The following is a 17,792-nucleotide window of genomic DNA, read 5'->3' on the forward strand; positions in this document are numbered from 1 at the left end:
TTGGTGTTTATTGCAGAAGCATTGCAGATGTACAGTTCTTTGCACTGATTGAGCTGCTGAGCTCAAAAGATGCCGAGTTAGGCAAACTTCTATTTTTTAAGCAAATTTAGAAAATAACCACTGGCTCCACAGTATACTTGTATGGAGGTCTGAGGATGTTGAGCAATTGTATCTTGTTGAGATCACTTTCTTAACTATTAGACACCTATCTGCATATGAGTGATAATATCACCAAAAATAAATCTGAAAAGAGTTCTGAGCTGAAATACTCAAGTTCCAGTAGCTGCCTGTGGAATATGGAGGTGAGCCAATCTTGCCTGAGCAACGTAAGGTAAGGCTCACTGATGCTTGGCAAACTGCTAAAAATGCGACTTCAGAAGAAATGCAAGTGCAACTGTTTGTGTAAAACATGGAGGCATTAACTGTACCATTTTGTTCCAGTATCATGAACTGGAAATCACTGTAGAACATGTAGTGCATTTCGTATTCTGGGAGTTGAAGCTTATGCATGCTAGAAACCTCCACAACGGACACATTTGACTGTGTCTTGTTTCATGCCCCAAAGTGGTGTTAATATTCTGCATCAAACATGTAAACGTCTACCCAAAAATGTTTTAACATTTTTCTCTTTTTTTCCTGACACATGGATCAAGATCTAAGCTGCACAATCTCACATGATGTGTCTCCCTGCACATACAAAACAAGCACGTACGGGAATAAGTTATAGCCCAACCCTTCTCTCCTACCCCCCCCCCATATAAGCCATTGCTTCACATGTATTCTTCGCCTATGACCTTTAGCATGACCAATGAAATCAAAAGCTTTCACTTCTGGTTTTAAATGAACCCAAGTTCCTCATTGAACTTGGGGGAAATCTGGTTTGCTTGATCTATGGTTTGTTCAATGAAGTCAAGATCAACCCATGTTTATGATCCTTTCAAAAAAAATGCCAGTGTTCCTGGAACAGAGAACTAATACCTTTAAAATATGTTTCCATTGAAGAGCCTCCAAGGCTCACTGCTGCTCATGCATTCAACACTAAACTGATTTAGCATTATGTGTAAAATAGGCCAAAATATCTCTGCACATGCAAAAGTAAACAAGGGCACTTTGTTGTGGGAGTGCTTTCTGAATCAGCTTGGGCGTCAAATGAGCTTTTAAAAAACGATTTACCTGGGTTTCTCTACCTTTGACGAAGACCAAATGTGTAGAAGATTTAGAAGTTATTGCATTGCATATGTGCCACTTTTCAGCTTCTGACTTGAGCTAGGTACTTGGTTTTCATTGTTGCTTTCAGCATAAAAGGAAGTTAGGTCTGAAATGATTCACCAAATGTAAAGCATTGGAGAATTAATGATGGCAAGCCAAGAAGGGAATGATAAGACGATGTAAAAATATTTTAACCTGTTTAGAAATCTCTAGTGCTTGTGGTTATCAAACCTTTATTCTTCATTCCATTGCAATGCAACTGTTTAAGAAGCCCAATTCTGTACATGTTTTATTGGAAGCCCTAATGAATTGGGGCTTACCTTCAAGTAAGTCTGCATGAAATTGCAGACTTATTTTATTCAATTCCTGTATTTTTTACACTGGATTTGTTTAATTGTATGTGTTTGTTTTTATTATCATTGCCCCATGTACCAGGTTTGAAAAACCAAAACCAAGCATCAAGCATTCAGTTTCAAATCTAAAGGATGGTATTGTTCTTCTCTCTTGTATAGGGTTAAGAAATATTTGTCAACTTGGGTGTGTGTCAGTGATATTTAGCCTATTATCTTGACTTTGCCGATGATGCCAGAAACAAATAGTACCAGTATGTTCTCAGAACTGCTGTGCATTGCTTGAGTTTGTTTGCTTAATATAAGAGAAAAGGATGCACCTTTTCTTTAGTTCAAAATTCTAGTTCTCTGGCATCAGGTACTTGCATCTTTTTCCTTTGATTCTCAACACATTTCCTATTATGGACTAGAATCTGTCAAGTACTAGGCAGACTAGTCTAGGCTCGTAATAAAAAGCTCAATACTTTGTTTAAGCCCTATGGCTTCCATTTGTACTGGTGCTTCAGCTGCCTGTTTAACTGGTGCCAAAACAAGGGGCATGAAACACAAAAACTCCATACAGGCAGTAACCACAATCCAAGACATACCCAGTACTTAAGTCCTCAGGTTCTGAAAGGAATTTGCTTAACATGAGCTTAAGTACCATATACTACATTATACAGTCGTACCTTGGTTTTCTGAACAACTTGGAACTCAAATGTCGCAAACCCGGAAGTAGGTATTCCCGTTTGCAAACTTTGCCTCAGAAGCCAAACATCCGTCACACCTTCCGTGGCTTCTGATTGGCTGCAGGGTGCTTCTGCAGCCAATCGGAAGTTGCTCCTTGCTTTCTGATCGTTTCAGAAGTCGAACTGACTTCCAGAACGCATTCTGTTTGAAAACCAAGGTATGACTGTAATGGTATATGGCCCATACGTTTCAGTGGAAAGAGGGGCATGTGGGGCAATCAACTGTAGGGAAACAAGGCTGGGAAAGAAGTGGCTGCTCTTAATGTTTTTTAAGGGACCAGTGGCTCTCCAAGGAGTTTACAGATGTTTTATACTAATGGAAAAGTTGACTTGCATTTTAGTGACATAAGCCAACCATTTAATAGATGAAAAGGTTTGCAATCATAATCTGAGCCCCACCCCCCAAGCATGGTAGCTGAGAAAAAGGATAAAGCTAGAATTGGAAGGCTAGACATATTTAGTATGATGCTGCTAAGTCACTGCTACAAACTAAGTCATTTAGAAACCATGCGGATGGGGTCAAACTTTTTTTTAAAAAAAATTGGGATGATACTGTAGAACTCCATCACTGCTAGTCTTTTTGCTTGTTTCATAAGTTAAAGGGAGAAATGCTTTCTTCTTACTAAATCCTGGTCACAGAACTTGCTAATGTTCAGAGTAGCATCAAGATTGCCCATATATGGTGTAAACTGTAAAAGTCAATTAAGGATGAGCTTATGTCTCTGTAAAACAATATGTACTGTATCATTAAAGTGATAGGAATTGAAAATCTTAGTTTTCCTATAGTGTGATGTCTTATCAGTGGCAGTTTTTGTTCCAAATAGTGTAGCAAAGAGAAAAGCAGACAGAAATCTGGATTAATAATTCTGGATTGCTTTGGTGGACTTTCAAAATTATAGTATTGAGTTAGGATCAGGATTCCAGTTATAATCTCAATAACTGGTAATCTTTACTATTAATATTAATGCCATTGGAAGTCTGGAAAAAAGTACTAGTGTAAAGCAAACTATGGGTCTGCAAATGTTGTTGAAGCACAACTCCCACCAACCCTGATCATTAAATGTGATGGCTGGGGCTGATGGAGATTGGGCATCTTAACAGCATGTGGAGAGCCACAAGTTTTCTGCATTCCTGGTGAAAAGGTTACCGGGCTGCAGTGGCATATCCCTATACGGCATAAATTCTACTGTTGCTTTACTGTTGTTCTGAATGTGTTGGCAGAGGTTTCATGAACAACGGTCTTGACAAGTTAACTTGGAAAGCTATCTTCTAACTGTGCTGAATCAAATGGAAGTACTTTGTTCAAACATACACGCAAACTCAAATGTGCGTTTTGGGGTACTTTTTCCAGGAACGTTCCCAGAGCTGCTATGAAATTCTGTGATCTGTCCTTTTTAACTTTCTAAAAGCATTTTTTTCTTCCCACCTGTTTCCGAACATTAACTTCTCTCATGCTGTGAATGCATTATGTTCAGTGATGCATATGTACTCTATTCTGTTTTTAAACTAATGTGTAAAAATTGTATATATTAAAAAATGTAAATAAAATATTTTTAATCTTTAGTGTACTTTGTCCATTGTGTATTATACTTCCAAGTTCTTCTTTTCTATGGGTCAAGCATGTTGACCTAACTCAAAAATTACTGTTTATTTAAAACATTCAGCCCAATTGATAAGCAAGCACAAATTAGTGTTAAAATGGACACTAAATTAACATTGCAATTTACCAGGCAATATCCTGCTGTGTCATGCTCAGTGTAGACCCCTTGAAATAAATACTTACCCTGCAAAATGGATCTACCCTGAATATGACTTAAAATGGAGATCATAAACCAACTTTCATTCTTTGAGCCCTCTTAGCTGTAATTCAGAATGGGAAACTATAACTCTCTTCTCAAAGTTGTCCATGTCGGTTCTAAGGATAAATAACTCTGCTTCTCTCCCTATAGGTCATGTTTCCTTTCCTCTCATCTGCTAATGATACCACCGTCATTACTTTAACACAATAACTTGCTGCACCATGAATTTCCTTCCTAAAGCCAGACAGTAATTATTTACATGCTATTCATGTTCATGATGTCTGCAGCATGATAGAAAATTACACACATCATGACAAATTATCTGTTTTCTACAATTCTGTGATTCAAGCAGAAGAAATGGAAGGGAACATAAGTTTTATCATGGGTTAGTCTCCCCCAATATCTTCCACTCGTAGGGATCTGGACCAGTCGTATAGCTTCACTGCCTCGTGCTCCCAGTCTTCATCTGACAAAATACTTTCATGGCTTGACTCTTCAGTGACTGTGGAGTCTGAATGATCACTTAACAATGATGAAGTTCTCAGCATCTGCTCCAAAATAATGAAGTACAGATTATTCAAAGAAGAAATCACAGCTTACTTGTTTAGCCTCATACTCCTAAACAGAATCCATGGTATATGTTGCACTATAGGATGGAATTCAGTGTGGGATGAGGGTCATCATTCCATCAGTGCAAGAATTTTTGCTTCCCAAACGGAACCATCTCCCTCCTCCCCTGTGCACTGTTCTATGGGGGTTCTCACCCGCACAGAGCCAATTTGGGGGAAGTCATGGGGGCACACAAAGGGGGGGGGAACCCTGTTGCACTAGCAGTTTTTGTTCATTTAGTTCAAGGGTCAGCAACCTTTTTTCAGCTGTGGGCCGCTCCACCGTCCCTCAGACCATGTGGTGGGCCAGACTATATTTTGGAGGAAAAAAATAAACGAATTCCTATGCCCCACAAATAACCCAGAGATGCATTTTAAATAAAAACACACATCCTACTCATGTAAAAACACGCTGATTCCCGGACCATCCGTGGGCCGGACTGAGAAGGCGATTGGGCCACATCTGGCCTGCGGGCCTTAGGTTGCCTACCCCTGATTTAGTTGAACCCGCCCCATAATAAATAACAAGCAAACAAATGTAAGGCAGTCTTGGATTGGACACTTGAGCAGTGTCTGCACTAATCTTCCTTCCTAGGCTATGTTGCAGCAATAGTCAATGCACTATGCATCAACCAGGATGGTGTCCTTCAATAGGGGCCCTATTGCAGGTTTTGTTGCAAAATGTATGTAACTTACTAAAGCAGCGCTTATTTTCTAAACTACTGAGCCTCTTGGGCTTGCCAGTCGGGGTAAACTCCCATTGCTCTGTCCCTGTTCCTGCCAACCTATCAGTTCGAATGCATGTCAGTGCAAGGAGATCAATAGGTACTGCTGCGGTAGGAAAGTAAACGGCATTTCCGTGCACTCTAGTTTCTGTCGGTGTTCTGTTGTGCCAGAAGCGGTTTAGTCCTGCTGGCCACATGACCCGGAAAGCTATCTGTGGACAAATGCCGGCTCCCTTGGTCTGAAAGCGAGATGAGCGCCGCAACCCCATAGTCACCTTTGACTGGACTTACAGTTCAGGGGTCCTTTTGCGTTGCCACTTAGTCAGAAGCAGATCTCAAACACCAGGTGTTTCTTTAGAACAGGGGTCGGCAAACTTACCTGGCCTCAGGCTGGTTCCTCCAGCGCCGATTGTGCAGTGGGCCGGAGGGCACACGCACATATGCGCGCGCGCTTGCTTTTTCCGATGCACTTCCGGGTTGGTGCGGCGCTGGAAATAGCTTCTGCGCATGCATCATTTCCAGCGCGCTTTTAGGTTGGCGGAGCACCGGAAATAGCTTGTGCGTGTGCGCACGGGCCTCCACAGACTCGGAAGTGCGCTGGAAATGACGCTTGCGCATGCGCACAAGCTATTTCCGGTGCCGTGCCAGGAGACGGGGGTCATCGCAGGCCGGATAATTGGCTCGCTCAGGCCGTATCCAGCCCGCGGACCTTAGTTTGGGGATCCCTGCTTTAGAAGGTCTATTACAATTAAGGACTGCAGCCAACCCCTTGAGATCTAGCAAGTGAGGTTACTTACTAACACATTAATTCCTACATTTTTTGCATGCCAAAGCTAAAAATGTGTTGTTTTAAAATTATGGTGATGGATTTCTAATATGTCTAAATGTCTTTTAATAAAATTAAAACAAAATAAAAATGACAGGATCAGTAAAATACAAAGTTTTTGGGGCCCTTTATTTAGTAAGTTACACAAACATTCCTCAGCATAGGTGATCAAGAACAATTAGTTAGACATAGTGTTAGGCTCAGTTTTCTGATGGCTTTTATGTAGAACAAGTAGGATTACCCTGGTTATAATCTTAGAACTGTCTTATTAAATTCACCCCAAGGGGGAAAAACAATAAAAGCTCTTTAAAACAGACTAGTAGAATCCTAGCTGTGAGATTTATCAGCATCTGATCAGAAAATTTCTTTTTCTTTTAACATGCTCACCTCTCTTTGTTTCCCAAGGCTATAAGCCTTTCTCATTTTTGCATTCTTCTTCTGAGCTTGGTAAGAGCGACGCCCAGTTTTATGTGCTGATTTTATAATCAGTTTTGAGAGTTTTGCAATTGTGGGAATTTGTTGTGGACATCTGGGGGGGAAAGCAATGTTTTAAACACTTTCCCCACACAATTGTACAGAATTAAAATGTTATCAGTGTTCACTATAGAATAAGGAAATTCAACTTAAAAGGTGAAACTAATATATGAGATAGACTCATGACATGCAAAACGAGATATGTCAAGCCTTTATTTGTTATAATTGTGATGATTATGGCATACAGCTGATGAGAACCCCAAATTAACAATCTCAACTTTGGGGTTTTCATCAGCTGTACGCCATAATCATCACAATTATAACAAACAAAGGCTTGACATATCTCGCTTTGCATGCTTTGAGTCTATCTCATATATTAAACTCCAGTAGCCAATGAAAACAATTGCTTACATTACCAACTCATTACCAAACTCAAAACCAAGGAGAGACCTGGTCTGAACAAAGACATTGGATTCTTATCTCATTATACATGACAAAGCTATCTTTAGTTACAGGTGGGTAGCCGTGTTGGTCTGCCATAGTCAAAACAAAATCTCACCCTTGCTTATTCCTCGTTAACAGTCATCAACAGGTTTTCCACACCCATCAGCCAATCACCCATTCCCACCACCCTTCTGAGTAATACCCCTCCTCACTCTCTCACTATATATAAGGGTCTGGTGACTTCTGTTTCAGTGTATCTGAAGAAGTGTGCATGCACACGAAAGCTCATACCAAGAACAAACTTAGTTGGTCTCTAAGGTGCTACTGGAAGGATTTTTTAATTTTTTTTTACTATGGCAGACCAACACGGCTACCTACCTATAACTAATTTTTCGAGTTTCACCTGTAAATTAATGTGAGCTGAGCCATTTAGCATTACATGGAAAGCCCTTTAAATACATAGCTGCTATAAAACTAAACATGATATGTAATTGTTTATATCGTAATATATAATAAAATAAAATAATGTATTAACTAAGAGCTGAAAGTGGACAGCTGAGGCTAGAGCAATGCTTATCTATATCCAGAAGGGGGAACACCTGCCTTCAAATAAACATTCCATTCCATATCAGTCATGCACATTGTATTTATTATTATTAATATTCTGTGGGGAGCCGCCCAGAGTGGCTGGGGAAACCCAGCCAGATGGATGGGGGAGTGTGTGTGTGTGTGTGTGTAATTTAGGCCATCTTGTTTAATGATTTCTATCATTAAGTATTCAGAATGCTCCTTAAGTGTTTGCCGAAACTGGTGCTTCAGAATAATTCTATGAACATCTGTGAAATGTGATTGACTGCAACTTTTAATGTTTGAGCAGAAGGCTTCATAGCTCTTTATACCACTTATCTATGTAACCAACAGAATGGAATTTGGACTGTTGCAAATGAGCCATTTAGAGTTGTGGATATCCACAGCTGCTTTCCTAAAAAAGCCCCTCTTGAGCAACCTATTCTTCCCACAACACTCTTTCATATTCCCCATCCCCTTGTGCTTCTGGGCTCCAGCTGGCATAATGTTTGCCTTGGTGGTAAGTCTCTGCCTGCTGTTGTGAGTTTACTGTGCCAGTGTATCTTGGGAGTCTGATGGGAGAGTGGGATTTAAGAGTGATCCTGTTCTGTCTGCTGGGCATAAATTCTGGGACAGGATCATGCTGAAACTGGTTTCCCAGAATGCAGGATCAGGCCTACGGTACACAATGGAATTGAAAAACCTTGATAGTTTATCTGCCAAAGATGGGTTCATGGGTATCTCACATGGCCTGCTGCTTTAGTGGCTTTGTGAATAGAAGTCTGGCTGCTAGCCTTCCCTCATCTGTCTCAAGATATGAGAGTACAGGTGCTACATTATTAAAAAGCAGCACTCATTGGGTGGCCATATACCTAGAGCTTTTCAAACTGTGTGTCACAACACATTAGCGTGTTGATTGCAGTGTGTAGGTGTGTCACGTGAATGCTCTCCGCGCTCCTCCTGGGGCTGGAAAGGGGTTAGTTTACTCTCCAGTTTACTAGTAAAACTGAATTATTATGTCGTGAAATGATGCATGTCTAAAAAGTGTGTCACCAACATGAGGAGTTCGGAAAGCTCTGATTTACCTGATTTGACAAATAGCCATGATTTGAGCACGACATGTTTCTTCATTCTGTGGCCTCAGCAGCAGAAATGGCAATTCCATCCTAAGTCTGGTAGATAGCTTCCCAGACTGTGCATAGTCCATGATGTCATACACAATCATTGATCTGGGAAAATCATGTAAAGACAGCCTTCTCCAGCAGTTATGTCTGCCACCATAGCATGCTGGAACCTCATCCATGAGATTGCTATACTAGACAGTCATGAAAGAACAATATGTATGAGAAAGTTGTACTAGGACTCTCTGGTTATCTTTTGTAAACTACCCCCTTTACTGCAATTCTTCCATTTTATCAGCCAAGAAAATGAATCCTAAGGCTCCAATTCTGTGAAATAGCGGTAAGTCCCTCTGAATGCAGTGGAACTTAATTCTAACATATGTAGGGTTGCACTGTATATTATTACTGCTAACATAATATTTTCTATAGGATCTGTTGTCTGAATTGATTATTTAACTGAATTTTACAAACACACAAATATAATCACAGTGTGTGTGGTAATATGCTGTTGCCTTGCTCTTACTAGTGTTGTATTTATGTTGACTTTGGGGCTGTTCAGATCTTCCTCCAAATCTCTTTCCAAGTGAGACTGAAAGCAGGGTCTTGGACTCATTCATTCCCTCCTCCAACCCTTCCCACGTGTTCAGTCTTTTTCATTATAAGATTAATTAATTATGGCATAAGGGGTGGAGAACATAAGAATTGCTTACTTGTATGTGGTCTCTTATTGTAGCCACATCCAACTCCTCTGTTATTCCGTATTTCTTATGCTGAAGTTCATCCTGCAATATCTGATTATAATACGTCCGATATCCCATTAACTTGCAAGCATCAACAGCCGCCTATCAATCATCAGAAAATATAGAAAATAGCCTCAGTATCACTGTAACTCTACCCTAAATCACCATTCTGAAATCCTCATGCATTCAAGACAAAGCTCAACCTGATTATACCATTATAATCAAAAGTGCATCAATTTTGTATCTGAAGATTTTATAGGAGCTTGATGGTGCATTTTCTAAGGCACAGTTCAGAAGCTTACTGGAAAATAATCCTAGTCTCATGAAGGAAATGTAGCTGCATCCTGCTTTCCATCATGAACTAAGTGTTACATGTGTTACCCACATCAGTTTTTAAGAGGGAAGAATAGCATGAATATGTTCTCCATACAAAGTGTGTGCATCATACAGTAAGTTTATAATATTCTTAATATTTTATTGTACACCACTTACCGTATTTTTCACTCCATAAGACGCACTTTTTCCCTCCTAAAAAGTAAGGGGAGATATCTGTGCATCCTATGGAGCGAATGGTGGTCCCTTGAGCCGAATTTCCCAGGGGCCAAAAGCAGATCCTGCTTTTTATTTTACAAAGAGAAAAGGGGGTGTTGAAAGGAACCCACTCAGCAGCTGATCAGCAAGAGATAGGGAGAGAGATAAGAGTCCCAGCTCCCGTTCAGCCCCGCCCCCTTGCCCAGGCCTCCATTATTGAATGTGCTGCAGAGGGAGGTTGTTTGTTTCCCCAGCGACATGTGACTGGCTGATTAGATTATCTGTCTGGAAACTGTAGAAACGGCTCCCTTTCCTTAAGAAGCTGCAGAAATGTGAGTTGAACCCCATAAAAACGGGGCTTTTCCTCTTTGCTTTCCCCCCTTTGCAAAAGGAGCTTTGCTTTTCCCCCTTTACAAAAAAGCTGCAAAACTTTGAGCTGATCCTCAAAAAACAAACAAACAGGGCTTTTCCCTTTGCAAAAAAGCTGCAAAACTTTGAGCTGATCCTTAAAAAACCAGGGCTTTTCCCTTTGCAAAAAAAGCTGCAAAACTTTGAGCTGATCCTTAAAAAAACTGGGCTTTTCCCTTTGCAAAAAAAGCTGCAAAACTTTGAGCTGATCCTAAAAAAAACAGGGCTTTTAGAGGAGGAAAACCAGAAAAATATATTTTTTTTCTTGTTTCCTCCTCTAAAAACGAGGTGCACCCTATGGTCCGGTGCACCCTATGGAGCGAAAAATATGGTAGATAATGTATGTGAAGTGCAGGATATAATTTCAAATAGTAAATTAAAACACAATGTGAAGAAGCAGATATTGAGGGGAAGGGCAATCTGTACACTAACTGTGATATCTTAGAACAGGGGTAGGCAACCTAAGGCCTGTGGGCCGGATGTGGCCCAATCCCTTCTAAATCCAGCCCGCGGACAGTCCAGGAATCAGTGTGTTTTTACATAAGTAGAATGTGTCCTTTTATTTAAAATGCACCTCTGGGTTATTTGTGGGGCCTGCCTGGTGTTTTTACATGAGTAGCATGTGTGTTTTTATTTAAAATGCATCTCTGGGTTATTTGTGGGGCATAGGAATTCGTTCATTCCCCCCCCCCAAAAAAAAATAGTCTGGCCCACCACATGGTCTGAGGGACAGTGGACCAGCCTATGGCTGAAAAAGGTTGCTGACCCCTGTCTTAGAACCAGTAACACTAAGAACTCAAAAATTCTAAAGAATCATATAATTGTAGAGGTGAAGGGATCCCAAGGGTCATATAGTCCAACCTCCTGCACTGCAGGAATCTCATGTACAGCATATGTTAGATAGGCATCTAACCTTGGCTTAAAAACATGCAAGGAAGGAGAGTCCACCACCTCCTGAGGGAGACAGTTCTACTGTCAAACAGGTCTTACTGTCAGAAAGTAGACTTGGTGTTTAGTCGGAATCTCCTTTCTTTTAATTTGAAGCCATTGGTTCAAGTCCTACCCTCCAGCGCAGAAGAAAACAAGCTTGCTCCATCTTCCATTTGACAGCTCATTAGATATTTGAAGACAGCTATCTTGTCTCCTCTCAGTCTCTAATTTTCCAGGCTAATCATACCCAATTCCCTCAACCTTTCCTCCTCATGCTTGGTTTCCGGACCCTTGTTTTGCTCTTGTTGGAACTGTCTGCATTTGTGCCTTCAATATTTCACCTTTAAGAAACTCCCATCCATCTTAGACTCCCTTCTCTTTAAGTATTTCTGACTATGGCATCTCACCCAGTAGTTCCTTAAGATTTCTGAAATCAGCCTTCAAGTTCAGAGTGGGTATCCAACTATACTCAGCTTTTCTTTGCTTCTATATAATGAAACTCAAGAGAACATGATCATTTCCTCCCAAGGTTCCCAGTACTTTGACTTCTTCAATGGCCAAATTAGGATCTCTGCTTGGCCTACTTAGGCCCATGGGCTGAGATTTCTGCACTGCACTGCAGGGGGTTGGAATTGTTTACCCTCATGATCCCTTCCAACTCTACAATTCTTATTCCTCACAGTTGGTGTAAAGGTATCATAAGTAAAGAACGGTAGTGTTTTAAATATAAAAAAACAACTTATTATAGTTTTAAGCTTAAGTAACAGATGATACAGAACATTAAAAAAAATCCAATAGGTTACCTCACTTGTTGCTGTTATTACGCTTTTCCCAGTGATGTAATGGGTGTTTTGGTCTCTTGACTTGCAAAATATCTTGAACACAACGAAAGGGGGAAAATCAGATCCAGCTAATCTGAAGGGAGGGGAAACACCAGAACTTAATTACCTATTGTTATTCAATGTTTGGCAATGGAAGTGACTGTTTTCACTTTAGTTCTAATTTAAATAATATGATTGGTAATGTTTTAAAAATCCATCTGTGGTTTTATTTAACAAAGGCAATCAAATGAATTATATCCTTAATCCCCAACACATGTTCCCTTGAAAGGTATGGGATTAGCTCCAATCTGTATGCAAATTCAGGTCTATGGGGTGGATTTAACTAATCTGGTTTGCTAGTGGAAGCCAGGGCATGGATTCTCACTATTGCAATGGGGCCCCCTCCTCTTCCTCCAAATCTGCTCTGGGTCAGGAGAACCCCCAGAATAGTGCATGAAGGAAGAAATGGTTGCATTGAAAGAAATGAAATGCTTGCATTGACAGAATGATCAAATCAGCACAATGTTGAATTCTACCCTATGTGTATAAAATGTTTTCCCTTCTGGATCTCTATCTGCTGGGAACAGAACACATTTTGCCTCATTGGACTAGAATTGAATGTACAGTGCTAAACATATCGCTGATCAGTGAGTCTTGGCACATCTTGGGAGGAAGAAGTGAAAATAGATCTCTTGCTGTCCTCTCTTAACAGCAGCTCTGCCAATGCTATCAAGTCAATGGAACTCTATGGATGTGACTCAAGTGTGTTTAAGGCAACAATCTAGGACATAGTTATAAGGAAATAAGAGCAAATGTATATGTTCAGTAAAATCACTTGGTAAAGTCTATATCATTTCAGACTATAAGCTGTCTAAATGCCTATCTATCTATCTATCTACACCTCCTGCATGTTGAAAATCAGCATATCAAGCAGAAAGATATACGTAGGACTGCAGCCTTAGTTACTGTCATCAGTAAAAAATAAGCCTGCTCAGATTGAGTCTATATTGGTGTTTTTTCATAGTAAAATATCACTATAAGATGTTTATGATTCTTGTATATCACTGTTCTTATGAAGCTACTGCCACACAAAGAGAATAAAACATTTGTTCATTTATCAATAGGAACAATTCATTCTCAATTACTCTTCTTTGGAAGAAACATACTCCATTGGAATCAGCCCACATACAGGTAGTAACATTTAAAAGGTGAAGAAAGAGACTGTTAAGCTAAACAAAATATATTAAACCAAGGCATGGAAATGTAGTACTTTTACCTGAATCGAACTCTGCACCTAAGAGTAGGGTCTTTAAGAAGTTCAGCCTCCAAAGGACACACTCTTTTCAAAATATCATGGGTAATGCAGTACTCCTGAAATAAATATATGTTTTGCTCACAGAGTTTTCAACAAGCTTTGTTTTAAAGCAGCATTTAAAATATCTCTATCTTGCAAAAAAAAAAAACTATATATGAGACAAGAAAGAAATGGAGATAAGGCATACTGAAGCAGTGATAATTAAAAAGGAAAAAAAGGAGGAACCCTCAGTGAGGAGGTTGGAAGTCATATGGAGAAATTAAAAATTTGTAAATCTAGAAAAAGACTTAAACAAAATAACTCTTTGTTGGGAATTTCAGGATTTGTATATATAGGTTGTATTTGGAAATTTGTTGTTTCTTTTGTGTTTTATTTGGAATGTAAATTTTTTGTTGTGTTGAAAATCAATAAAAAGCAAAAAAAAAAATCTCTATCTTGCTCTTCACTGTGAATAACAATTCTAGAGCAGATAACAATAAAATGTACATATGAAGGTAAAAAAAAGTAAAGGACCTCTGGACGGTTAAGTCCAGTCAAAGGCGACTATGAGGTTGCGGCGCTCATCTCACTTTCAGGCTAAGGGAGCCATCGTTTGTCCACAGACAGCTTTCCGGGTCATGTGGCCAACATGACTAAATCGCTTCAGGCACAACGGAACACTGTGACGGAAACCAGAGTGCACAGAAATGCCATTTATCTTCCGGCCGCAGAGAAACCTATTTATCTACTTGCACTGGCATGCTTTTGAACTGCTAGGTTGGCAGTTCATCATGGGGATTCAAACTGCCGACCTTCTGATCGGCAAGCCCAAGAGACTCAGTGGTTTAGACCACAGCGCCACCCGTGCCCCATATAAATTAGGCTTGCCATACGTCAAGAAAATTCCTGACATGTCCAGGTTTCTTGGGTGTCAACAACAAAAGCTCAACAATTTTACAGTAAAGGTAGAATATATTACAATCACAACCCAGGTCATGAGTAAAGGAAGAAGGAAGTATCAGCACGCTATGGGAGGGCAAGACTCCAACTCTGAAGTGTTTTAATTGACTTAAATTTTGTAATTTTATATTGTTGTAACTTGCCTGGTGCAACTGTTTTTAAACAAACATCAATGTACAGAAGTAGAAATTATTTTAAAGAAAAATTCTAAGGACAACCCCTCTTGTAAATAGCAAAACAAAATAAGAAACTCAGTGACCACAGAATGTTGAGGGTCTATGGATGGGAATGGAAAATTGGAGGATAAGGTAATAGAATGGAGTATGAGGAAGAATGCATGGCTAACTAAAACCATGAATAGCAACATGGCACACTGCAACTTTCTGTTTAAGGCCCATTTATATAGTCGCCTTTTCAGTCTGAAAAAGAACAGGTGCCCGTCAACGTCTAACTTCAACTAGAATGTTGAGGCATTGGCTATTACAGGGTCTGCAGCAAACCAACACATCTTCAGACAAATTAGAAAAAAGTAACAGTTGGGTCATTATTCTGCTTATTTGGCTTGAAAGGCATGGAAGACTGGGAGTAATGAAGAGCCTCTCAGATTGTGTGTGTGTGTGTGTGTGGAGGGGTACTTCTGGTCACAGCCTGGTCCCTGGATAACCAGGTGGTAACAATGGCCAGGAGTGCACAATTTGGAGTAACTGGGGTTGGCCTCATGCTTCAACCACATACAGGATAATGTAATGCGCTCTATATCTACCGGTAGTTGCTTTGAAGATAGTTGGAAAACTTCAAACAAATGCATCTACTATGGCTTTGACTCCAATTATATTATCTAATATAGTAGCCTTCTGCATTGGTTACTAATTTATTTCTGGCCTCAATTCACTGTGCTGGTTAGACCTTTTAAATCTTAAACCAGTTGTGGCCCACCTCTGATCTTCTGAATTTGTACTGTTTTACTTTCAGGAGCAATAATTATTCCTGATGGTGAAATGGCCAAAAATCAATTCTTGCTCCTCAGTCATTTAGGATGCAGCAACTTTCTGGTGGGCTTTCCTCTTACACCACACAGCCCAGCCCCTCTGTGTTAGCAGATTTCTACTGCCAACAGTGACAGAGAGCATGAAAGCATTATCCCTGGGTCCCTGCTGGCTTTGGAATATTTGTGTGTATACTGTTGCAAACAAAACAAATATATTCATGATACCTTGAGGGATACCCCTTGCAAGCCAGAGCTTGTTTCTATTCCTCAATGCATCCATACAAAGGAAACCACTTTAAAAAGAGTTATAATCACACATTAAACTATAGGACTACATCTAGTCAGCCCAAACCATGTGCAAGAGCATACCGCTGCCCGAATTGTATGTCTCATCAGTCTATACAACCGTATCCTTGTGTGACTCCACCATGCCTTCTGAATAATTTTTGCTGCTGTGTCAGGATGAGCCCTGGTGGAATAAATTGCAAGTCACAAGACTATGGTGATTGGAACTTAAAATTATTGCCAGAAATCAATTACATCCCCACAGGCCCATACGGGGAGGAAGGGTGCACAGCTGGGTACACTTGTCCTGGACCTCAGAGAGCTATGACAGCCAGGGCGGGTTCACCAGGGGCCTGCCAAACTTATGCTGTTTGAGTTTATAACTTTACCCTAACAAGACTCCGGCCCCCAGGCCTTATACAAGCTCTGCGCCAGCCTGCACCCACATGCTGGAAAGAGCTTCCCTGTTGCTTTCTGTTTTGCAGCTATTACAGACACAAAGTTTCTGACAATGTTTGAAACTCCCAAAGTTCTAGACACATTTTGCAACAGGGAATTTCATTAGCACAAGCAGTTTGAGCTCTGGGTGCAGTATTGCGCCTAAGATTTCAGATTAAACCGGCAGAGTGGAAGGAAAGGAGGACCTTTTTCTGCCTCCCCACTTCGAGCTACTCTCTGAAGGCTGGAGAAGAGACCCTCTTAAGAATATTAGGGTGGGCAGGGGAAGGACTAGACTATGTGAAAAATGAACATAATTTAGCTGTAATTCATTCATTTTCAGCTTTGTATTCTTGTTATAAAAAGCACACCTAAACATTCTGTTGTGCCCATAACCTAGGTTTTAGGTGCCATTTAGCTCCTAGCTGTCATATCTCAGTTTCTAATACAGTGGACCCTCGGGTTGAGAACGCGATCAGTGTGGGAGGCACGTCTGCAACCTGCAGCGCCGCATCTGCGCATGTGCAGGTTGCGATTTGGCGCTCCTGTGCATGCGCGAGCACCGAAACCTGGAAGTAACCTGTTCCGGTACTTCCAGGTTCGGCATGGAGCACAACCCAAAAACGCGTAAACCGCAGCCTTTGCAACATGAGGTATGACTGTACTGGTTTCTGACCATCAAAAAGGTGGCACCCTTCAACACAGATTAAACTGTGCTCTCCAGGCCAATGTTTGTGAGCCATAAAATAACATATTCGTCAGAAAACTGCTCACAAAACAAGTTGTTCTATTTGTTCAACCCTTGTAGTTTGGGGGCCAGACTCTCCACACAGATCCATATTCATATTTAAAGATTGGTTAGGTTTTTCCAACTTGCACAAACTTTTCAACGTGTTACGTTACGCTTCCCCTGCAAACACGTTATAAGCCGGCCGTTTGGGACTTAAAATAACTCCGTGGTATGCTTAGCCTAGGGACTCAGCTATCTATACAGCTGCAAATAAAACGTTTTAAGCGTGTTTCAAGTGCAATATACAATGTGACACGAAATATCAATGGTGAGCCTTATGGAAAACTCAATGTATTTTTAAAATAGCATTTTCAGAACGGCTTTTACATGTGTGTAATTCGTTATCTTTCGCGGCACCTTAACAGTTGGATGAGGCGGAAATTCAGCACGTGGGGAAAGCTACATTTACTGAGCGTCTATCTCATATACGGATGGTAAAAGCCGCCACGCGAAAAGGTGCCAACCCGCACGGCCACCTCCTTCTGCTCTATCCTTAACAAATTCACGGTAGAACTGGAAAAGCATAGCCCACTTTCAGCCCAGAGCCAGGCTCCCAATTTATCCGACGCCCTTACCTCCTCTTTGCTCTGCTGTCATTCTTACTTCCTGCAAAGCGAGAGCTCCTGCTCAACATCGTGGCCAGCCTCGACTCAAGAGCCCGCAGGCGCCGCAGTCGAACTCCTTTCGCCTGTCGCCTAGCAACAGGGACGCGCAACGCGACAGGAAGCCAATTTGGGCACCACCCACCAATCGCGC

General features: G+C 40.8%; 1 protein-coding gene across 1 annotated transcript; it reads right to left on the reverse strand.

Moving 5' to 3' along the window:
- Nucleotides 1-4,444: 4,444 nt before the first annotated feature.
- C4HXorf58 (chromosome 4 CXorf58 homolog) lies at nt 4,445-17,766 on the reverse strand. The gene is made up of 8 exons (XM_033147243.1): nt 17,612-17,766; nt 15,893-15,992; nt 13,558-13,652; nt 12,264-12,375; nt 9,562-9,693; nt 8,816-9,045; nt 6,633-6,774; nt 4,445-4,634 (listed from the first exon to the last, which is right to left on the reverse strand). Exons 1-8 carry the CDS (start codon nt 17,668-17,670, stop codon nt 4,473-4,475), a joined length of 1,032 nt encoding a protein of 343 aa, XP_033003134.1. The 5' UTR covers nt 17,671-17,766; the 3' UTR covers nt 4,445-4,472.
- Nucleotides 17,767-17,792: the final 26 nt, after the last annotated feature.

Source organism: Lacerta agilis, chromosome 4, assembly GCF_009819535.1.
Source record: "Lacerta agilis isolate rLacAgi1 chromosome 4, rLacAgi1.pri, whole genome shotgun sequence".
Taxonomy (NCBI): Eukaryota; Metazoa; Chordata; class Lepidosauria; order Squamata; family Lacertidae; genus Lacerta; species Lacerta agilis.